This window comes from Equus caballus, chromosome 19 (genome assembly GCF_041296265.1).
Source record: "Equus caballus isolate H_3958 breed thoroughbred chromosome 19, TB-T2T, whole genome shotgun sequence".
NCBI lineage: Eukaryota > Metazoa > Chordata > Mammalia > Perissodactyla > Equidae > Equus > Equus caballus.
In genome coordinates this window covers 28,555,638-28,579,156 of record NC_091702.1, presented here as the reverse complement: position 1 = coordinate 28,579,156, position 23,519 = coordinate 28,555,638, and the positions used below count along the sequence as shown (strand labels likewise).

At 38.9% G+C, this 23,519-nt stretch overlaps 1 protein-coding gene across 4 annotated transcripts in view; it reads right to left on the bottom strand.

The window, feature by feature from the left end:
- Positions 1 to 16,523, bottom strand: part of MFN1 (mitofusin 1) — a 34,548-nt gene extending 18,025 nt beyond the window's left edge. The window contains exons 1-9 of one of the 4 annotated variants that reach the window (XM_005601821.4): positions 16,374 to 16,523; positions 15,204 to 15,322; positions 11,753 to 11,888; positions 10,208 to 10,370; positions 7,038 to 7,162; positions 5,189 to 5,297; positions 3,658 to 3,765; positions 483 to 636; positions 298 to 365 (exon numbers count right to left, since the gene is read on the bottom strand). In XM_005601821.4, the coding sequence (XP_005601878.1) occupies positions 298 to 365; positions 483 to 636; positions 3,658 to 3,765; positions 5,189 to 5,297; positions 7,038 to 7,162; positions 10,208 to 10,370; positions 11,753 to 11,888; positions 15,204 to 15,315 (975 nt within the window). In that variant the 5' untranslated portion in view covers positions 15,316 to 15,322; positions 16,374 to 16,523. Of the gene's footprint in view, positions 1 to 297; positions 366 to 482; positions 637 to 3,657; positions 3,766 to 5,188; positions 5,298 to 7,037; positions 7,163 to 10,207; positions 10,371 to 11,752; positions 11,889 to 15,203; positions 15,323 to 16,068; positions 16,215 to 16,373 lie in introns of those variants that run through there. The other 3 variants (XM_001495170.7, XM_070243285.1, XM_023623336.2) reach the window with 3 other exon arrangements.
- Between the last annotated feature and the right edge of the window lie 6,996 nt (positions 16,524 to 23,519).

Genomic DNA, 23,519 nt, shown 5'->3' with positions numbered 1-23,519 from the left:
GAATTTCACTCATTGCACAAGTAATATCAGAAAACAGTTTCTCATTTACATACAAATATATAAGGAAAAAGAGTAAGGAAAAAATTATAATCTTTAATTCTCAATTCTTACAGATCATCCATTCTGCAGGAACTTCTTTCCTTTCTTCAAACTTTCTTTGTTTCACCTGTGTCAGTAACTATGCTAAATAATAGCAAAGGTTATTGACAAAGATAAACAGTGAAAATAAAAGACTATGATCACTCTCCAACCAACGTTACGATTTTCTATTAGCCAATACATTCACATTATTCCTACCTCAAAGATTTGTTCAAAATTCTGAAATTCCTGTAATCTTGCCTGAAATCCTTCAGCAAGTGCCCCACCTGTAATATTTAGGTGAAGATTTTAAAACACAGTATATATAGCAAGATAAGATTTCTACCATGCTATTTTTGTAACCTATACTTGTATTTCAAATGAAATCTATAATGAATACATACCACCTTCTGGCATCCCCTGTGCTCTCTGCTTTCTAGCACTAAGAACTTCCTTTGCAGAAACAAAGAAGATACGATTCTGTGCTTCTAAAGGATCCACAACTTTGAGCTCCTCCACTAAGAAATGTAGGCATCTTTCCATGTGCTGTCTGCGTACCTAGAGAAAAATAGGGTATTAAAAGAATTCTAATAATTAAACAAATATAATTATAACTGACAGTTACAGGCCTAAACTCCACTTATAGTGATATTATAGTAATAGTTCCCATATACTTAGCAAATCCAAAAATTCTAATAAATGAAGTTTGTTATTTGTTGACAGGAAATCTCTTAATGATTCTTCCTTTGAACATTTAATTTAAAATTCTGATGGACCATTCCATTATAAAACATACTGTAGACAAATATTACTTCTTAGCATGGGGAAAGGTTTCTAATTCTGTATTAAGGAAGTACATGATTACACTACAAAAAATCATGTGTGTGTACATATATTTGCGTAAATTAATAGACGGCAGGGGGCTGGCCCCATGGCCGACTGGTTAAGTTCGCACACTCCGCTGCAGGCGGCCCAGTGTTTCGTTGGTTCGAATCCTGGGCGCGGACATGACACTGCTCATCAAACCACGCTCAGGCAGCGTCCCACATGCCACAACTAGATGGACACACAACGAACAATATACAACTATGTACCAGGGGGCTTTGGGGAGAAAAAGGAAAAAATAAAATCTTTAAAATAGACGGCAGGCATACCCACAAAAATGGGTAGCATTTTTGTTTCTTCCTTATGCTTTATTTTCCAAATTTTCTACAATGAAACTATGAATGACTTTGAAATCAGAAAATAAGTGCTACAATAAGTTTGCTACAATGAAGCTATTTTTATTTTGAAATAAGAACATAAATAGCATATTTTTCTTCCTCAAAAACATTGAGAATTAAAGTTGGGGAGAATGCACTAGCTAGGGATTAGAGCTGCACTGTCAAGTTTAAGATTAGCGTTTGGGTATTAAAATTAGGACTAAGCGTTAGAAGTTAGTTAGGATTTACTACTAGCCTTTAGCATTATGGCTATGATAAGAGATCTAAAGACTTAATAAAATTAAGCTAAATAAGAAAAGGGAAGAACAATCTGTGGGTGATATTTCCTAATTCTCTGATGATTAAATGAGATTCCAATTTGAAAGAGCATGATTATAGGGGCTGCCCCGTGGGGGAGTGGATAAGTTTGCGTGCTTCGCTGCAGTGGCCTGGGGTTTCACCAGTTCAGATCCTGGGCGCGGACATGGCACTGCTTGTCAGGCTATGTTGAGGCGGTGTCTCACATGCCACAACCAGAAGGACCCACAACTAAAAAGATAGGCAACTATATACTGCGGGGATTTGGGGAGAAGCAGCAGAAAAAAAAAAAAAAGGAAGATGGGCAACAATTGTTAGCTCAGGTGCCAATCTTTAAAAAAAAAAGAAAGTATGATTATAAAAGAAGAGTTAATAATAGTAGGATATATAGCTTCATATTAAGCAAAATTCCAGTTTTGGGGTGAGGGGAAGAACGAAAGCAAATAATATAACATGGGAACAGTGATGGGATAGTATACATTTTAATTTTATATGTTTTCTAAATTTTTTACAATAAACATATACTGCTATTAAAATCAGAAAAAGCAGTATCAAGCAAATTAAATAAACATTATTTAGAGACCAAATGCCAAATACTCTATTCTTTTTAACAAGAAGTTTCTAAAATCACCAGCATAACTAAAATGAAAAGAAAAAGAAAAACAAATACCAAGTGTTGGCGAGTGTATAAATCACCTGGAAGTCTCAATCTGCTGGTGGGAGTATAAACTGGTTTATAAGCACTTTAGAAAATTCTTGGGGGTTGGCCCAGTGGTGCAGCAGTTAAGTTCACACATTCTGCTTTGGCAGCCTGGGGTTCGCCAGTTCGGATTCTGGGTGCAGACCTACACACCGCTTGTCAAGCTATGCTGTGGCAGGTGTCCCACATATAAAGCAGAGGAAGATGAGCATGGATGTTAGCTCAGGGCCAGTCTTCCTCAGCAAAAAGAGGACTGGCAGCAGATGTTAGCTCAGAGCTAATCTTCCTCAAAAAAAAAAACTCACAAAAAAACAAAAACAAAACTCTTGGGCTATGTTTACTAAAACAGCATATTCTTAACCTGCAGTCCAGCAACTCTACTCCTAAATATACACCCATGGATCACTCATCTCCGCATTACTGACATTCGGAGTCAGATAAATCTTTGGTTGAGGGGGCTGTTCTGTGCTATAGGATGTTCAACAGCATCCCTAGCCTCTACCCACCAGAGGCCAATAGCACACTCCCCTTCTTGTGACAACCAAAAATGTCTTCAGATATGGCCAAATATTCCTTGGGGGTCAAAATCAGCCAATTCCTCACACTGAGAACCACTGGTATACACTCAACAGAAATACATACATACATGCACCAAAAAGACATACATAAGACTATGAGAGCAGCATTATTCACAATAGCTAAACACAGGAAATTTACCCAAATGCTCATGACTAGCAGAATGAATAAATCACTTGCAGTTATTCACAGGATGAACTATACAGCAATGAGAATGCACTTCAACTGTGCACAACACTATGGATGCATATCACAAATGTAACACTGAGCAAAAAACCCGACTTTACAAAAGTAAATACTACATGAGTCTGCTACATGAAGGTGAACAGTAAAAATTAATCCAGTGTGTTAGAAGTCATAATAAGTGGTTACCCCTGGGAGAGAGGATAGAGGCTTGAAGGAGTGGATTCTAGGGTCCTAGGAATATTCTGCTTCTTCATCTGGATCCTGACACAAGTCTGTTAAGTTTGTAAAATTCACTGAGCTGGACACTTACGATTGGTATACTTTTGTTATGTTATACTTCAATAAAAAATTAAAACAAAACAAACAGAAATGAAGTTTCAAGATGTAAAATGATTACATAGCACTTTTAAAACACACGTGCCTTCAAAGTAGCTTAACATTCTGGTTTCTATCACATAGCCACTTCAGGTTTTCTAGAATTATATTCTTTTCTGAAGTAAGAGAATACTGCTTCCGATGTTCTATAAGGTATGTTGTTTTCTCTGATAACTATCTACATGACTGTATTTCAAACCTTAAGGGAAAAAAATAACTTACATCTTCCATGTATTCTGGCTCCGAGGCAGAGGCATCCCAACGGTTATTCAGAATGAAAATATTAGGCTTGGAAAGTCGCTCATTTACCTTGTGAAAAAACTGTTTTTCCTGAAAAATATCAAATACCCAATAGTATGCTCACTTTTAAAAGCTCTCTTATATTTACATTTATAATTAAAGCTTTATTTTCATCTAAAAGTTTGAACCATTTAGACAACAGAGATTCACACTCATTGATAAAGGAGACCAAAGCACTCTGAGCATTAAACTTTGCAAAGATAGGAAAATTAAAATATAAGACGGCAAAAGTGAAGATTTGCCTGCTCCTGCCATGAGTCTTTTTTGCAAATCAATTTAACAAATATTCATCTCTCTCTACTATATGCAGGACATAAAAGGTACTGCTGTACACGATGGTCGATATTTTCAAAAATCAACCTCAATTCTTTTTTACTATTTAGACTAACTAAATTAATAACAATGTAAGACACGTGCACAACACATCATAATAAACAACAGAGAAAGGTATGTGCCATAAACTCTATAAATAAAAGCTATGATTATTCAAAGGAAGGAGACTATCTAGTTGAAATTAGGAAAAACTCCATATTGAAGAAAGTGGTGATAAAGATGAGCTTGAAAGTAGTGATAACAGGGCTTTTTCAGAAAACAAAAGATGTGAGGGGGAAGAATTGGGGGCAAAGAAAAGCATAAACAGAGGCACCAAAGTCAGAATGTGTATCAAAGTTTGCTTATCCAACGTTCAAATAATGCGGTTACTCCAACACAGATTTTAAACATTTATTAATTTTTTATATCATCAGGTTATAAACAACTGTCAGCACTGTCAAATCAGGCTCGTCTATGTGACAGAGATCGGGCCACACAAACTAATAACACAGTGGCACAGTGATACAGTAACAAAACAGAGGTCTTGCTGGTAACACCTAGGTTATGATGACCTTTGGCCATTTACATACTTTTGATGACAATTTTTAAAAATTATACTCTAGTTTTGGATATCAGCTATCTAAACTCTGGAAAGTTTATTTGGGATGAGTATGGCTCTAGACATTCACATAAGCAATGTAAGTCTGACAGCAGCTTTGAGTGTACACAGGTAAACTGGAAAAGGAAAAAGTTGACAAAATTCAAAATATGAAAAGCCTTGCCTGCCAGATGGGGGGTGGGGTGAGGGTGTTACATTTTATTCAAGAGGCTTAAGCCAATGTCCTAACAGCCCATTCCTTCTGAAACTGGGAAATAACCACAGTGAATGTCAACAACACACACATATCACACCTTCAACTCAAAGATCCTCTAGAAGCTAGAGCCATCAAATGCTAGACTGCTACTGAAATGCTGGCAACACTCAGCCCTTCTGGTCCCATGCAAACACAACTCCTTTGTTCACCCTTGATATTAGAGGATCTTCCCAATCCATAATTTGGACTTCCATCACTTTTCAGAATTAAAACAGATACCATCTCATTTCCTACCACTCAAACATAATAGTATGATTAAATCCTACCGTGTTCATTAGCGTTGATTCAGAGTTTGCAACCAAAACGAAGACATCAGCATCTAAGCAAAACTTATCAATCCAGCTATCCAGCTCTGTAGTGACATCTGTACCCGGACTAATAGGAATAAAAGAAGAATTGTATTATATAATATTTTTTGAAAAGAAAATTTGGAACATAGAAAGATAACATTTTAAACTTTTATGAGTTACGTAAAGCCTAAAGGACAGGATTTCTACCAGTCATCAGTATGAAGCCTAGGAGATTTAAATTACTTTCTCACCTATAAGAGAGAAGTTGTGGCAAGTTAAGAATCTGTGCTTTAGATACTTCTATATGTTTATTTTGCTGACAAGGAAGTCCCAAAGTCTATCCAATTGACAACTTAAATGCTAAAAAAAAGTTTATTTACCAAAGACAACCTTGTGATTTTTGACAAAGCAAGTAACATGATCAACATTTTAATCTTTTAAGTCTCTATGCTTTGGAAGGCTGAAAAATAAATACTGAAAAAAAAAAATTGGCTAATACATAATGAAAAACGACAGTGCAAGTAGCTATCTCCAGAACAGCTCAAGGAAGTTTAAGTGCTTATAAGCATAAATAAAAAAAAGTAAAACATCCTCTGCTAGACATAAATTTAATATACAATCTATACTATAAAAATTATAGTGCAACTGTCCATATACTGGCTTTATGTATCCTGCGACAAGTTGGCAAGATGACAGGTTAGGGTCATGGATAGTCTGTCTATGAAATAACACAAAATTAATTAGGCAATATTATATTTAAACCAAATTATTTCTATTTCACAAGCATCTTTTCTCTCATTTGAACTACTTCTGCTGATTACAGTAGTCCCCCCTTATCTGAGGTTGCAGGTTTTGGTTACCCACGGTCAAGTGCAGTCCAAAAATAATAAACGAAAAATTTCAGAAATAAACAACTGATAAATTTTAAATTGTGTGCTGTTCTGAGTAATGTGATGAAATCTCACGCTCTGTCCTGCTCTGTCCTGCCCTGGACATGAATCATCCCTTTGTCCAGTGTATCCACAGTGTATATGCTACCCACTTGTTAGGTCACTTAGTAGCCGTCTTGGTTATCAGATCAACTGTCAAGGTATCGCAGTGCTTGTGTTCAAGTCACCCCTATTTTATTTAACAATGGCTCCAAAGCACAAGAGTAGTGATGCTGGCAATACGGATATGCCAAAGACAAGCCATAAAATGATTCCCTTAAGTGAAAAGGTGAAAGCTCTTGACTTAATAAGGAAAGAAAAAACATCGCACGCTGAGGTTGCTGAGATCTATGGTAACCTTTATTATAGTATATTGTTATTTTAATTATTAGTTATTGTTCATAATCTCTTACTGTGCCTAATTTATAAATTAAACTTTATCACAGGTATGTATAGGAAAAAACACAAAATATATAGGGTTTGGTACTATCCACAGTTTCATGCATCCACTGGGGGTCTTGAACATATCCCCCTGGATAACAGGGGCTACTGTACTTGAAACACATTACTAGTTAAAAAAATATCTACTTAGAGTTATCTAGATACCTACAATTAGAGGCCCAGCCACTTACCCAAACTACAACATCGGTCTTAGGAAAGAATCAAAGTAGCCATCCTTGAAATTTCTTGTAACAGAACTAGACTGATAAATTGGCACTTTTATGTAATCATTAAAAAACAGAAGCCCATACCTTATGTGTTCCTTAACCATCTAGCAACCGGGAACAAAGCAGCGACTGTACATTTTAAATTTCTATGTACTACATGCTAAAGCAAGCAGTATTATTCTATGAAACATTTACAAGGAGAAAATGACAATTCATAGGTAATTTTACCTGTCCACTAAAACCAGGTCATCTCTCAAGAGGGCACATTTTGCCTTTGGCCAAAACACATGTACAAGACAGCCAGCTTTCAAGTCTTTGTCCATATGAAGGGCATGGGCCAGCTGATTAACTGTCTACAGTGGGAGGGAAAGAAAAAACAAAACTCTACTTATAACAAAATTCAATAAAAATTAAAACTACTATGATTTGGTACATTTATTTTTGCAAAATGTGCAAAAAGCAGAACATTAAATAATTTGAAATAAAACCATCTGAGCAATCTTGAGAAACTGAGTTTTACAAAAATTACCAAATAGAAAAAAAAATTGGTATCCTTAAAACAGTTTACTCATACCATTCTGCAAAGACAATCAAAGCCAGAAACATTCTAAATGCTCAACAAACAGAACTCTGGCAATGGAATCCTACACAACCCCTGAAATTGATATGGTTTGTATGAAAAGAAATTTAAAACATATTAAGAGAAAAAAAGAAAATCAGAAAATAGCACACATGATATAAAACCATTTTGTTTAAAAAATACAGAGAAAGACAAATTTAACTCTATACCAAAGGATTTCCACTGGTTTGGGGAAGGGTGCGAATTTTGGAGTTTCTTTTCATTTTGCCTATTTGTCTTTTCTGAATTGTCTAAAACAAATGTGTATTGCTTAGTAATAAGAGGGGAAAACAGAAGCTATGTCATTACTAAAATAGATTTTAAAACACCTTAGGAATAAGACCAAGGTGATACAAGAGAAGCTCAATACATTCTCTTTTAATAAAGGATTTTTCTCAGTGGTAGTTATTTATTCCCATAAGCCTGCTTGAAATCAACGACTATGCCTTCTCTTTCCATTTAAATTCACTGAAGTATTTCTGTTTCTCAAGATGACTTCCATATATATTTATTAATGTATTAATTTAATACCTTTCGCGTGTGTTAAATTAACTATACAATAAATACAAAGGGCTTTAAGACAAAACTAATAACCAAGGAAAGCGCATTGGTACACATTCCTCTATGGTTCATTTGTGATTTGTATCAAATCTTAAAGGGAAACATCTATTTTCAAATGGGCACAATAGCACTGATCAGGGTTGAAGTGAATCTCCATAGTGACAATGTTAGGTAGGGTGTTTTTGCTCGCTTTCATAAACTTTTTGATAGAATTTTAAACTTGTACTAAAATCCTGATGCCTCACCTATAAAATTAAGATAAAAAGAGCACCTATCTGACAGAGTTGTGATGAGGTTCGAGTTACTCCAAGGATTTAGAATCGTGCGTGGTACACAGCAAGCGTGCCATCAAGTGTTAGTTATTATTGTTGCCTTTCTTTTACTAAGTAAACCATTACAGCACGAGACTCAATTTATTTACACCTTAAAGCAGGTCATTACTTGAGGAAAACAAATTTAAATTTTGGAGAGAGGAGTAAAAGAGCATGAAGGAAGAGGATTGCAAGTTGAGAGCACAGGTCAGGAAAAATGAGATGATTAAAAATATCACACACACTTGACTTTGAGGATCTAAAGCCACAGGCAGTTTGAATTCTGATTTGATAAAAAGTCTTGATTATAAAGCAAGTGATTCCTTTGTATGGGTTACAAGTATAAAAAATATTTTCATAAATATCATCTCATTTATTCCTCATAACTAATCTGAAGGGTATTAAATAGAGTTACCTGATCTGGATCAAACAGCAAACTCACAGAACAAGAGTTAGACCCATGAATTCACCTAGTTTAGCAAAAACGAAAATGGCATGGATCTTCAAACACTGAACTTTTGCATTTGTGAGAGAGCTCTTAAGACTTAAGAGAAAGCGACCATAGTGAGAAACAGTGCCTGTACCAAGTGCTTTCACTTCAGAGTCAACATCTTGCATCCTAATTTCTTTCTTTCTTTCTTTCTTTCTTTTTGGCTGAAGTAACCTAGGGCACAGAATTCCTTAAGAAATTTATGAAAAGTAGAGAACTGCCATTGGCCCCTATCTGATAAAGTTATAACATTTATTCATGAATATACTTACTAAAGGCACAGAGGTGTCAAAAACTGATTCCAGGGCCCACCTTTTTAAACAAAGTTTTCTTTTTTTGTGAGGAAGACTGGCCCTGAGCTAACATGTGCCAGTCGTCCTCTACTTTATGTGGGATGCCGCCACAGCATGGCTTGACAACTGGTGTCAGGTCCGCACCCGGGATCCGAACTGGCAAACCCTGAGCTGCCAAAGCAGACTGCACAAACTAAACCAAATAGTTTAAAATAGTTTCCAGAGCCCAATATTTTAAACAAAGTTTTCTTTAAAAAGACAAGATCTGAGGGGCCAGCCCCATGGCCAAGTGGTTAAGTTCATGTGCTCGGCTTCGACGGCCCAGGGTTTCATTGGTTTGGACCCTGGGTGCGGACACGGCACTGCTTGTCAGGCCACGCTGAGGTGGCATCCCACATGCCACAACTAGAAGGACCCACAGCTAAAATATATAACTATGGACTGGGGAGATTTGGGGAGAAAAAGCAAAGAAAATAAAAAAAAAAAGATTGGCAACAGTTGTTAGCTCAACTGCCAATCTTTAAAACAAAAAAGACAAGATTTGAGATTAAACAGCAACAACACAGTTCAATAATGTTCTTTCTCCTGGGAACCTTGTTTAAAAAAATTAATACTTTTAACTCTAATTTACTTTTGTTTTAAGTTAAGGACAGGTTTTATTCTTCTAGCAATTTAGCTCTGAAGCAAAAGAATTTTAGAGAATTCAAAATATTAGTGATGGCACTGAAAGCTATGAATAGAAATATTAATGGTTCTTCCATCTCCAGCGATGCAGACATCTTATGAAAAAATTTTTCAAAAGAACAAGTTAAGGGGCCAGCCAGGTGCTACAGTGGTTAAGTTGGCAAATTCTGCTTCTCCGAGGCCCGGGGTTCACCGGTTCGGATCCCAGGTGCAGACATGGTACCGCTTGGCAAAAGTCATGCTGTGGCAGGCATCCCACGTATAAAGTAGAGGAAGATGGGCATGGATGTTAGATCAGGGCCAGTCTTCCTCAGCAAAAAGAGGAGGATTGGGAGTAGTTAGCTCAGGGCTAATCTTCCTCAAAAAACAAAAACAAAAGAAAGAACAAGTTAAGAACATTACTTCAGGTACCTTATGCAGCTAAAGGGCAAATATCATACCTTCACACTCTTTTTTTCTTCTGATCCTTCTGTCATAAGATAGGCTCTATCTCCATCAGTTCCTTCAACACTCAGGAAGCAATTGGTTGTGTGGCCAATCCCACTAGGGAGGACTTTATCCCACAACATTGCATTGATAACAGAGCTCTTCCCACTGCTTGTCCTGAAGAATGAATATACAAAATCATGAAAAACAAAACATAACAGTAAAAACTTTCTTCTTTCACTGGGTCTAAGACCAACTTTTTTAGAATTCAAATTTTGTTAAAATTTCATCAGATTCCACTTTTAATGAAAAAATCGACAACATGACTCACACAAATATTAGCAACATACATTTCAGAAAAATAGAGGAAAACAAATCTCATCTTTCCTATAAAGCTATCCTTGCCTTTTCTATCTTTCTTGCTTCTTGTGGCAATTTGAAATCACAGCTCCAAATTCTGTGACACTCTTCCCATCCCAAGATGGGTTGAGATGTCCGTCTCCTTAAATCCAGGCTGGACCTTTTTCACATCCAAAGCTAATAGTTATTTCTCCTTCTCAAGTAGGACAATTGAGTCATCGCCTCTCCAGGAGCCCTCCTCCCTCCCACTCCTACTCCACCCTAATCTGAGGTAGGGCCTCTTTTATGGACCTACCTCGTACTAGACTCTGTGTAAGGCCCTGAGAACATGGTCAAGTGGGAGAAGCAGGCAATAGAAACAAACAAAACAACAGAGTTTCGTGGGAAAGTTCCAAAGGACGCAAACAGGGTGCTTTAACAGAGAACAACAGAAAAGGAACACTCTAGATAGAGTGGCCAGAGAAGGTTTCTGAGGTAGTACCATTTAGCATGGATCTGAAGAGTGAGAAGGAGCCGGACACAGAACAAGGGATAGAATTCTAGGGAGAGGAAATTGCAAGTGCTAAAGCTCTAAGATGGGAAATAGCTTAGAAGGTCCATGAGGTTAGTTTAGTGAGTAAACAAATGCCTCTGTTGATACAGAGCACATGATATTTGAGCAACCAAGTATGGGCCTAGTCACGTCTTTGACTCCCCAGTGCCTCACAGAGAGCATGGTACATAGGTAGCTAACAAAGGATCCTTAAAGGAATGTTTAAGCTATGGCAGAGACCACTATCACTCCAGACGGTCAAGTTAACAAACAGCACTTCCCACTCTCCTTCTGGGAACCATGTGGCTAAGAATCCTTTTGGAAGACACATCCGATAATGAACAGAAATTTTAAAAAGTCACAAGTTATACATATCATTTATCTGTACTTCTATTCTTACTACTGGCTAAGAAGCCAATTCTTAGAGAAGAGCATCTTTTAAAAATATGATTGACCTTCATAAAGCTTCATTTTATACCAGCAACTAAAATGAACAAGTTCATATGCATGCTAATTAATAGCTTTAACATTTAACACAGGCAGAAACTGTTGTCAGAAAAGTGGGAGGAATATCACTTGCTGAAACATCAGAAACAAAGCTGAGGATATGACCAAGAAAAACTGATTTCTGGAAACTACCCTTGAGAATAATAAAGGATTAGATTACCTGCCGAAAAATGCCACTTTCATGTGTCTCCGAGACAGCACCTCACCAATGACAGAAAGCTTGTTTTTATACCCCTGTATTTCTATCAGATCATCCTCAGTAGCTATTCGATCAAGTTCTGGATTCTTGAATGTTCCTGCAAAATTGAAACGGTATTAGAAGAAGCGATATAAATGAATAGTTAGCCCTCAGGGGCCGGCCCCGAGGCCGAGTGGTTAAGTTCGCGTACTCCCCTTCGGCGGCCCAGGGTTTCGCCGGTTCGGATCCTGGATGTGGACATGGCACCGCTCGTCAGGCCGTGTTGAGGTGGCATCCCATATGCCACAACTAGAAGGACCCACAACTAAAAATATACAACTATGTACCAGGGGGCTTTGGGGAGAAATAGGAAAAATAAAATATTAAAAAAAAAAAAAAAATAGCCCTCAGTATCCGAGATTCAACCAACTGCAGATCAAAAGTCCTACAGTGGCTGCATCTGTACTGTACACGCACAGACTTTTTTTTGTCATTAATCCCTAAACAGTACAGTATAGTAACTCTTTACATGGCATATACATTGTGTTAGATATTATAAGTAATCTAGAGAGGATCTAAGGCAGACAGGAGGATGTGCATGGGTTATATACACAAATACTACACCATTTTATATAAGGATCTTGAGCACCGTGAATTTTTGTATTCACAGGGGGTCCTGGAACCAATCCACTGTATTAAGTTAATTATACAATGGACTACCCAAGATATACATATACTTTGGCTTTCTTTTATATTAACATGCCATTTGAAAAGTAAAAATGGGGCTGGCCTGGTGGCCAAGTGGTTAGGTTCGCGCTCTCCGCTGCAGGCGGCCCAGTGTTTCGTTGGTTCAAATCCTGGGTGCGAACATGGCACTGCTCATCAAACCATGCTGAGGCAGCGTTGCACATGCCACAACTGGAAGGACCCACAACAAAGAATATACAACTATGTACTAGGGGGCTTTGGGGAGAAAAAGGAAAAAAATAAAATCTTTAAAAAAAAAAAAGAAAAGTAAAAATGCCCATAGTATCTGAATATTTGATGAAAGGTAAACGCTTTGTTGCAATGGGTCCTAAGAATCCTGCACAAAAGAATTTCAAAATTATTAAAAGTTACAGGGACCCAGTCAAAAGGGTATCTATTATTCATCTGGGTCTCAAAAATACAAAATACCCATCTAAGACGAATATGCTTTTCTGAACAGAGAAACTAGAATCTAATATCCACCTATTATTGTTCCATCCAGACTGGATCTTCAAATCTTGGGCTGAGAAAGGGGATCCACATGCTAAGAAAAAAGTGAGGTTTGAATGGGTACCCCTAAGGATTAAAGCTACGGGTCAAGGAGGTCTCCAGGCTAGGGAAGACTTTGCTACCTTATTACTTCTTGTCTGCTTCCCACAGGGATGGAGCAAAACAGCTCATTTAACATGAAAAGAGAATTGAGGATTGTATCCCATTCCCGTCAGGTGTGGGGGTAACTGCCCAGCCCAGCCCTAACCTCGTCCCTCCTCCAAGGATATGGTAGCTGGAAAAGCCTGGGTTCGAAAAGCAGAAAAGCCTTTTTTCAGTTTTGTCTATATTTCAGGAATCTACATTTTTACATTTATATATTTCTCATCTCATTTTGAAGGTGAAAATATGGAGATTCACTTAGGTATCTAAATGATCCTAATTAGACACAAACATTAACACAGCTTACTCAGGGCTCACCCAACTAAACGTAAGCTTTATATATCTCATCAGTGCATTAATAAAATATGTGCAATTTGGTGAATAAAGGTATGACTACCTTCTTTATCGCTACATTCACCTGTGTTTGTCATTTTATTCTTGCTCTTCTATGTTCTTCCTGATTTATTTGCTTTGTCTCTTTTCTGCAACATTTTTTGAGGTTCTAGAGCCAGTAAAATCAAACAGATTCTAAAGCTGCCATTCACCAGCTCCCGGCATAATGCTCAATCTCTAGTAGGCTCAACACACAGAAGATATTACTTTTAACTGCATTTTCACTTCCTATCAACTTTTTCTCCCCCAAGGAAGGATTCGCCCTGAGCTAACATCTGTTCCCAATCTTCATTTTTTCCCCCTTCCCAAAGCCCCCCAGGGCATCGTTATATATCGTAGCTATAAGTCCTTCTAGTTCTCCTATGTGAGCTGCCACCACAGCACGGCAACTGACAAACGAGTAGTGTGGTTCCACGACCAGGAAATGAACCTGGGCCACCAAAGCGGTGAGAGCCCCAAACTTTAACCACTAGACCATCAGGGCTGGCCCCTATTAACATTTTTGGAATAAAATATTATTCAAAAGTCACTGTGCCAGCTCAAATTCTTTCCAAAGGATTCTATATCAGTACTTTTTTTTCTTATTCAACAAGAAAAGTGGCCGGCCTGGTAGTGTAGTGGTTAAGTTCTCAAGCTCCATTTCGGTGGGCCGGGGTTCGCCGGTTTGGATCTCAGGCACAGACCTACACACCACTTATCAAGCCATGGAGTGGTGGCATCCTACATACAAAACAGAGGAAGACTGGCACAGATGTTAGCTCACGGACAATCTTCCTCAAGCCAAAAGAGGAAGATTGGAAACAGATGTTAGCTCAGGGCCAGTCTTCCTCACCAAAAAAAACAACAAAACTTGAATTATCTCAGGTTTGGTGACAGGGACACAATAACAAGGCATAACTCCTACCCTCAAGGAGCTCAAAATCTGGTGAGGGAGGGTTAGGACGGATAAGGAAAAAAGTCTGATTCTGCCTATCTACCAAATGTTTCCTCATTGTCACTGGAGAAGTTAACAGAATCCCTCCCTTTTCACTGTAACCTTAACGGTCTTGTAAACTTAAGAACCAGAAAAGATTTCAACAGTTACGACCAAAGCAGTATTCCCTAGTAAGACGTTCCTCACCACCTTTGTTTGAACAACTACACTCATTTTAAGAAAATGTGTTTTGCCCTTTTCTCACTGCATTCCAGCCTCATTTGAGAAGATAAGATATGTCTGAGATCTTGGCTTAACTGCTGATGTGGGAAGGAGATGAGTATAATGGCTAAATGTGGGCTGCCCCATTTTCAGTCTTGGCGTTTACCAGCCGTGTGATCTTGGGCAAGTGGCTTAACTTATCTGTGCCTTGATTTCTTCATCTTTAAAATGAGCGTGATTAAAATCTGCTTCAGAGTTGATATGACGATTAAATGAATCATTAATTTAATAAAGTGCTTAGAATATCACATACAAGCACTAACTTCTTAGTTGTTACTAATGCCATTTAATTTTCCTTCTTTGGAGGGCCGAAATGGGTTTGTTAGGGCATCACTCACAGTTTACAGCACAGCGCCCTATGTATGTGTTCAGTTACTAAGGTTGAAAGAGTAATGCACCTTTGTGTATTTTCAAAAGTAATTATTTTTAAAACTTAGAGGAACTAACCTTCAACAAAATGTGATCCCTCAGTAACAAACTCCAGTAACTGGTCAAAGATTGCAGTAATTGCCTTCTTAGCCAGCACAAAGTGCTTCAGTGGAGAAGCAGTTTCCGCCATTATGCTACTGGGGGCAGAAAATAAAAAGTTAGAAAAGCACAAATTAAACAGGATGATAAAGACATGCAAATTAATGACACCTTCTGGCAACACTGATTAACTCCCCGATTAAATAAATTAAACAAATTGACAAAATACTTTTAGATAACTGTTTTTCCGGGACAAGCGCTTTAGTCAGACAAGTTAAGACCACCGTGAACTCTATTGGCCAAAATCTTGGTTGCAATTTCTACTTTGGTGAAGACGAAACTAAGTGGCTAAATTGTGACCGCACGTGACTCTTAAGTACATCAGAGAACAGGGTTAGTGAGAAGCAGCCAAGTTCAGAAACAATAACTAAGTGATTAAGTTTGTCAACCTGGAGCTCTAGGTGGGTGGAGGTGGATATGCAAGGTGAGGAAATAAAATTCCAAGATCATAACGCAATACCGACGTTTAGAAAGAGCAGCTCTCTACTCTACAACAAATCAGGAGGCAAGGCTTAAAGGGAGCATTGACGTTTCCAGCCAAACTACGAAGAACTTCAAAAAATATTAGTAAATTTTTTTTTTTTCTGGCAGCTTCTCATGAAAAAGACAGCAAACAAAAACGATCACACGTCAGTCGAATCCTGGTGTGTCTGCGCGTGCAACGGAGCCGACTGGCCATCAAGGCTGAGCCGCCCAGAGGGTCAGGAAATGACCGAGCGAAGGAGCAGCGTGGGAAAAGCAGGGAGAGGACAACGACCCGGTTCAGCAGAGTGTGGACACCTACCTCGGGGCAAGGCCTTCCACGCCCGCCCGCCCGCCCGCCCGCCGGGCTTGGGCCAGACCCGCCGCCGCCCCGCGCGCGCCGCCCCGGACAGGGCGCCCCCGCCGTCGGCTCCGTCCGGCCTCGCCTGCTCCGCGGGCCCGACCCGGCCCCGCTCCAACCTCGCTCGCTCGCTCCTTCGCGCAGGACCGCGGCGGCGCCTCGTCACAGAACGTCCCGCGCACGACTCCCCGCCCCCTGTCCCCGGCCGCGCGAAGGTCATACCGAGCAAAGGGAACTGGCCAGCGGCCAAGGCAGCGGGCACTCACCCTGTCCCGGTTCCCACTTGTCACCCAGCAGCAGCAGGTCAGCCACAGCCCTCTGGCCGCCTCATCTTCCCAAGCGAGGCCAAGAGGCTGGAAGCGGCAGGAGGCGTGGCAAAGGGCGGTCACTTCCGGTCTCTTGCCCTCCCCGAGTTTGTTTGGCTCCGTCGCCGGAAGTGCCTCTACGCCGACCGCCATTTTTCTTAAGGGCAGAAGGCAAGGCTTGTTGTGGGCAGGGAAGGACAGGAGGAGAATGGTTTTCTGTTCATTCTCCAACTTCTGCTTCGTCTCCCATCTTTCTTCAAAGTTTCTAAAGCTCTGCCCAGCCTAAGCATAGCTAGCTGCCACTGGCTGGTTTAGTGAGAGAGAGCTAAAAGGAGGTGGGGGGAGGTGAGATGAGGTGAGGTGTTTGGGCTTGTAGGCAAGAGGGATTTCTGCTTGCCCGGCCAGGAGCAATAAAATAAAATCTTTTGACCTCTCTGCAACTCTGTCCTTGTGTGATTGGCGTCCTGGGCTTGCAGTACAGCTCTGAGTGTTTGTCGAATTACTTTAGAGGTGACAGTCAGGAAATTGGTGTATCTTTGACTAATGCTTCTCAAACTTAGTACTTAGAAATCACCTGGGAATCTTGTTAAACTGCAGATTGATTCACTGGACCTAAGAATGTGCATTTCTAATATCGCTGGAGAGCTGCTGCTGCTGCTGGTTTTTGCATGGTTCGGTAGAATGTCCTGTGGATTTCTTTCCAGAGCTGGCAAGTGAGATGCAGTTTTGCAAGTGAAGCCACTTAAGCTTCCTGACTCTCAAGTACTTCATCTATAAAATTGGAGCACTAATAATACCTACCTTATGGGTTGTTGTGAAAATTAAATGTGTCTATAGCATGTGAAGTGCTTAGAATAGTGCTGGGCATATAGTAAGAGCTGGATAAATAAATAAATATTGTTCTACTGGAAAAGATTAATATCAACAAGAAAATGCAATAAAGTAGATCATTTCAGACAGTGCTTACTACTCTGAAGAAAAAATGGCAATGGGATAGACTATCTGAAGGAGAGTGAAAAAGACTGAGCCACATAGGGTGATCTTTTCTGAGAAGGTGATATTTCCTTGCTTTTCCCAGGAAGTCAATTCTTGGAATATCTGGAGGAAGAGTGCCTAAAATAGTGGGAACAGGAAGTCCAACAGCCCATAGGAAGGAGAGGGGTATGGTGGATGAAAAGAAGAAAGGCCAGTATGTCTGGGAAGTAGGGAGGGAAAAGGAGAATAGGGGAAATAACTTTAGAGAGATAGGCAGGTATAGAACCATATAGGCCAAGATCAGAAGTGGCTTTTATTCTAAGTGCAATCAATGGCTTGCTGTTTTAAGCTTGGGGAGAGATATAATCTGATTTATGTTTTAAAAGGTCACTTTGGTTTCTCTGTACAGGTACTGGACTGTACAGAGATTCCACACAATGTTTATTAAAGAGCCCGGTCCATTGCTGGAATTAGAGGCATTCCATAAAAAAATAGCTTTTCTTTTAGGAAGATTAGCCCTGAGCTAACATCTGCCACCAACCCTCCTCTTTTTGTTGAGGAAGACTGGCCTTGAGCTAACATTCGTACCCATCTTCCTCTGTTTTACATGGGCTGCCTGCCACAGCATGGCTTGTCAAGCAGTGCGTAGGTCCACACCCGGGATCCAAACTGGTGAAGCCTGGGCGCAGAAGCAGAATGTGCAAACTTAACCTTTGTGCCACTGGGCCAGCCCCCAAAATAGCTTTAAATATTAGTAATATGCTAAAGCCCTAGTCATATTTGCAAAATAAGCTGGAACCATTTGACTTCACAATGTTTTATGCTCTTTAATCCCTTATCTCCTCTCCCCACCCTCTCTCCTCACACCATAAACAAACACACACACATAAACATGGTATGCTAATCTTTTCTGCTAAGAATCCTTAGAATTGTACTCCCATCAAACTTTGTTTTGCAATAAAGATCTATTGAAAAAATAGATCTTTACCTATTTATCTAAAAAATTTCACATTGTGAGGCAAATGACCAAGGGCAGTCTCATACTTGGCTAGCAGTAGGGTTTCGGTATCAGTCAGGGTTCAGAAGGTAAGAAATTTATTGCAAGAAATTAACTTATGTGATTGTGAGGGCTAGCTAGGCAAATCCAAAATATGCAGGGCAAGCCATTAGCAAGGATACAATGGCAGGAACTGACATTGCAGTCCACAGGCAGGATTCCTTTTTAGGGAAACCTCAGTTCTGCTCTTAAAGCCTTTCGGCTGATAGGATCAAACCTACCCAGATTACCCAAAGGAACTTCTTTACATAAAGTCAACTGATTATGGATGTGAATCACAAATACTCTCCCAGCAACACTTAGATTAGTGTTTGATTGAATAACTGGGTACTGTAGCCTACCCAAGTTGACACATAGAACTATCTGTCACACCTTTATAGGCTATTTGGCAAAATGATACAAAATTTGTAATGTAAAGGCCTTTTGACCCAGCGATCCTAGGAAAATAATCAAAGATGCAGACAGTCACTTAGCTATAAATATATAATCAAATATTATAAATGTATTCAAAAATACAAATAAGTATATAATAATCAAAATACTGTTTATGATTAAGAAAAACTGATTAAAAACAATCCTAGTGTTCCCCTGGAGGAGGTGGGTTAAATAAATTATGGTACCTGTACAGGATGGAATATGATGTAGTCATTAAAGTGTGTTTTAGAAAAACACTTGGGGGCTTGCCCCATGGCCGAGTGGTTAAGTTTGCTTGCTCCGCTGCAGGCAGCCCAGTGTTTCATTGGTTCGAATCCTGGGCGTGAACATGGCACTGCTCATCAAACCAGGCTGAGGCAACGTCCCACATGCCACAGCTAGAAGGACCCACAACGAAGAATATACAACTATGTACCCGGGGGCTTTGGGGAGAAAAAGGAAAAAAATAAAATCTTTAAAAAAAAAAAAGAAAGAAAAACACTTGACATAGAGAAATGCTCAGCAGATTGCCACACTATGTAAAAATATGATATTTTTGTAAATCATATGTAATACATATATTTTATTTCTGGGTGGTGATATTACATGTGATTTTTTTTCCTTTGTACATGTCTATTTTCACATTTTCTGTATTAAGCATGTATTTCTATAATGAGAAAAATGTAATAAATAGTTTATATTTTTAATTCTTAATAAAACATATACATGACTAGTAACAATCCTAACTGATAAGCACTATAATTTACAATGGTGTTAGGGCATTAAGCAAAAAGGAATGAAATTTTGAGGATGAATTTCAACCATTGACCAGCATGTGGAGGGGGAAAGAATTTACTACCCTTGAGATCATGCATACGTCCATTCAACAAATCCATATTTTTTTTTTTAAGATTTTATGTTTTTCGTTTTTCTCCCCAAAGTCCCCCAGTACATAGCTGTATATTCTTAGTTGTGGGTCCTTCCAGTTGTGGCATATGGGACACCACCTCAACATGGCCTGATGGGCGGTGCCATGTCCATGCCCAGGATTCGAACCAGTGAAACCCTGGGCTGCCTCAGCGGAGCACGCAAACTTAACCACTTGGCCAGGGGGCTGGGCCCAACAAATACATATTGAAGAAGAAATCTTTTAATGGAAAAGCACGGAACTTGAAATCTGAAGACCTTGGTTCAAATCTAGACCATGCCACTTAATAGCTATGTGAAACCCTTAACCACTCAAATCAGTTTTGAACACAGGCAATCTCAAAGGGAATTTTTCTTTATTTATATTCTTTGAATTTTTAAAATCATGATGGTATCAGGGCTGGCCCAGTGGCATAGTGGTTAAGTTCACGCACTCCACTTTGGTGGCCCAGGATTTGCAGGTTCGGATCCCGGGTGCAGACTTAGCACTGCTCGTAAAGCCATGCTATGGCAGCATCCCACATAAAATAGGGGAATATTGGCACAGATATTAGCTTAGCAACAATTTTTCTCAAGCAAAAAGAGGAAGATTGGCAATAGATATTAGCTCAGGGCCAATCTTTCTCACAAAAAAAGAAGAGAGGGGCCAGCCCAGTGGCGCAGCAGTTAAGTTCACATGTTCTGCTTTCTCAGGGGCCGGGGTTTGCCGGTTCGGATGCCAGCTATGGATGTGGCACTGCTTGGCAAAAAGCCAGGCTGTGGTAGGCATCCCATGTATAAGGTAGAGGAAGATGGGCATGGATGTTAGCTCAGGGCTAGTCTTTCTCAGCAAAGAGAGGAGGATTGGCAGTAGTTAGCTCAGGGCTAATCTTCCTCAAAAAGAAAAGAAAAGAAAAGAAAATCATGATGGTATCCCTTCATTAGCTCTGCAAATAAGAATTAATTACATGTTTAATATAATTATTGTATTTTAAAGTAAAAGTGACATTGCATGTTATAAATTATATTACAATAACGGAAGTTTTGGGGCCAGCCCAGTGGCACAGAGGTTAAGTGCGCATGTTTCACTTCGGCAGCCCGGGGTGTGCTGGGTCGGATCCTGGGTGTGGACATGGCACTGCTTGGCTAGCCATGCTGTGGTAGGCGTCCCCACACATAAAGTAGAGGAAGATGGGCACGGATGTTAGCTCAGGGTCAGGCTTCCACAGCAAAAAGAGGAGGATTGGCAGCAGACGTTAGCTCAGGGCTAACCTTCCTCAAAAAAAAAAAAAAAAAAAAAAGAAAGTTTTAATATAATAAATAATTTAATCCATAGCTTTTCTTTTATGGAACAGACTCATAGACAAAAACCAGCAGAGTAAACATAAAGAAGAAAGAAGAAAAAAAGTAAAATGTAAAGGCTAAACTAAATAGAGATTAACAAAAACTAAAATCTAATTTATAAATTTGACATACCACTACCAACTGTTTTTTTTTTTAAAGATTGGCATCTGAGCTAACAACTGTGGCCAATCTTTTTTTTTTTTTTTCTTTCTGCTTTATCTCCCCAAATCCCCCCGGTACATAGTTGTATATCTTAGTTGCAGATCCTTCTAGTTGTGGCATATGGGATGCCGCCTCAACGTGGCCTGATGAGCAGTGCCATGTCCGCGCCCAGGATCCGAACCCTGGGCTGCTGCAGCGGAGCATGTGAACTTAACCACTTGGCCATGGGGCTGGCCCCTCAACTGTTTTCAAAAATGTAAAAACAAGAGAAGACACAAACCAAAGGAGAAATAACTCCAGATATATAATATCATAAATGTCAGTAAATTTGAAAACTTAGACGAAGTGTAAAATTTCTGGGAAATAATCAAAGACCAAAATTAGCCCAAGAAAAAATAGAAAACTTGAAAGAGCTAAAAATATTCAAAAAATTGAAATGGCAATTTCCCATTTCATATAGCAAAAAAGTCAGGCCTAGATGATTTTAGAAGTAACTTTTTACCAAATCTTTAAAGAAAAGAAAAGATAAATTTTATCTCATACAGGTTTTTGCTAAGCAAGGACAAGAGGGGAAACATCCCAATTCACCAAAAAGACTAGAATAACCTTGATATCACACTAGATAGGAGGTATAAGGAAAATCACACTTATGGATAGAGGCAAACATCCTCTATGAAATATTACCTAATTGAACCCATCATTGTATTAGAAAAAAATTTTCATCCAAGTAGGGTTTTCCTAGGAATACAAAGATAATGCAACATCTCAAAATCAACCAATGTAATTTATAATATTAGCAGACTAAAGAGAAAACCCACATGTCTATCTCAATAGGTGCAGAAGTTGCTAGAGTTAAGGATTGGCAGACTGGAAGAAGTGACAAATATGTCATTTATAGCAGATGATATGATTATTTACATTAAAAATTGAACAAAGACAGATATTAGAACTAAAATGACTAAAATCTGAATAAGGTTTCTGTATATAAAATCAATGTTTAAAAACTCAGAAGCCTTCCTATATACTGTAATAACCAAATAGAAACTAAGACAGGGTGTCAAAGCAACCAACACAGTAAAGAATCTAGGAATGGATTTAACAAAAACTGCATACTGCCTTTATGAAAAAAATTAAAAAGAGACCTAAGTAAATGGAGAAATATACAATTTTACACAATGAAAAATTTAACATTGTCAAGATGTCAGTTCCCTCTAAAATGATCTCTAATTTTAATGCAGTTCCAACAAGACTTTAGATGGAATTGGAACTAATTCTAAATTTACATGGAAGAAGACAAAGTCCACTAATAACTAAAACAGTTCTCAAAAAGAGCAGAGAGAATAAATTCACACTACCTGCTATTAAGACATATTGTAAAGCCACAATATTTAAAGCATTATGTTATGTTACTGTTAAAGCCTGTGATACTGTTGCAGGAACAGAGAAATATGGTGAGTACAGACACAGACCCATATGCCAATTCTGCCCATGGGAGTTGATATATGATAAAATTGGTATCGTGGATCACTGGGAGAAGGTGCCTTATTTAACAAATAGCATCGGGGAAATTGGCTCACTTGAACGAACAAAAATAAAACTTGAATTATACCTACACACAAAGATACTGTGATCTTGGGGCCAGCCCCTTGGCCGAGTGGTTAAGTTTGCTCGCTCCACTTCGGCAGCCCAGGGTTTCGCTGGTTCGAATCCTGGGCACGGACATGGCACTGCTCATTAAGCCATGCTGAGGTGGCGTCCCACATGCCACAACTAGAAGGACCCACAACTAAAAATACACAACTATGTACAGGGGCTTTGGGGAGAAAAAGGAAAAAAAAATCTTAAAAAAAAAAGAGATACTCTGATCTAAATACTAAAGGTACATCCAGAAAATTATTAGAAGAAAATGTAGGAAAACAGTTTTGTGACGTTGGGGTTAGAGAGGATTCTGTAAACAAGATGCAGAAAGCATAACCTGGTAAAGGGAAAATGTCATGGATCCATTTTCATTAAATTTAAAGATTTTTGTGCAACAAAAGACAGTAACAGATAGAGGACAACCTGGGAATCTATTTTTGCAGTGTACATAGTCAACAAAAGACCAATATTTAAAAACTTATAAAGAACTTCTGAAAATTAAACAGAAAACCTAGGAGAAAAGTGAATAAATGATATGGGGAGGCAGTCCACAAAATGAGAAACCAAAGTGACTCATAAACATATAAGATATTTTTCAACCTTGTTAGTAA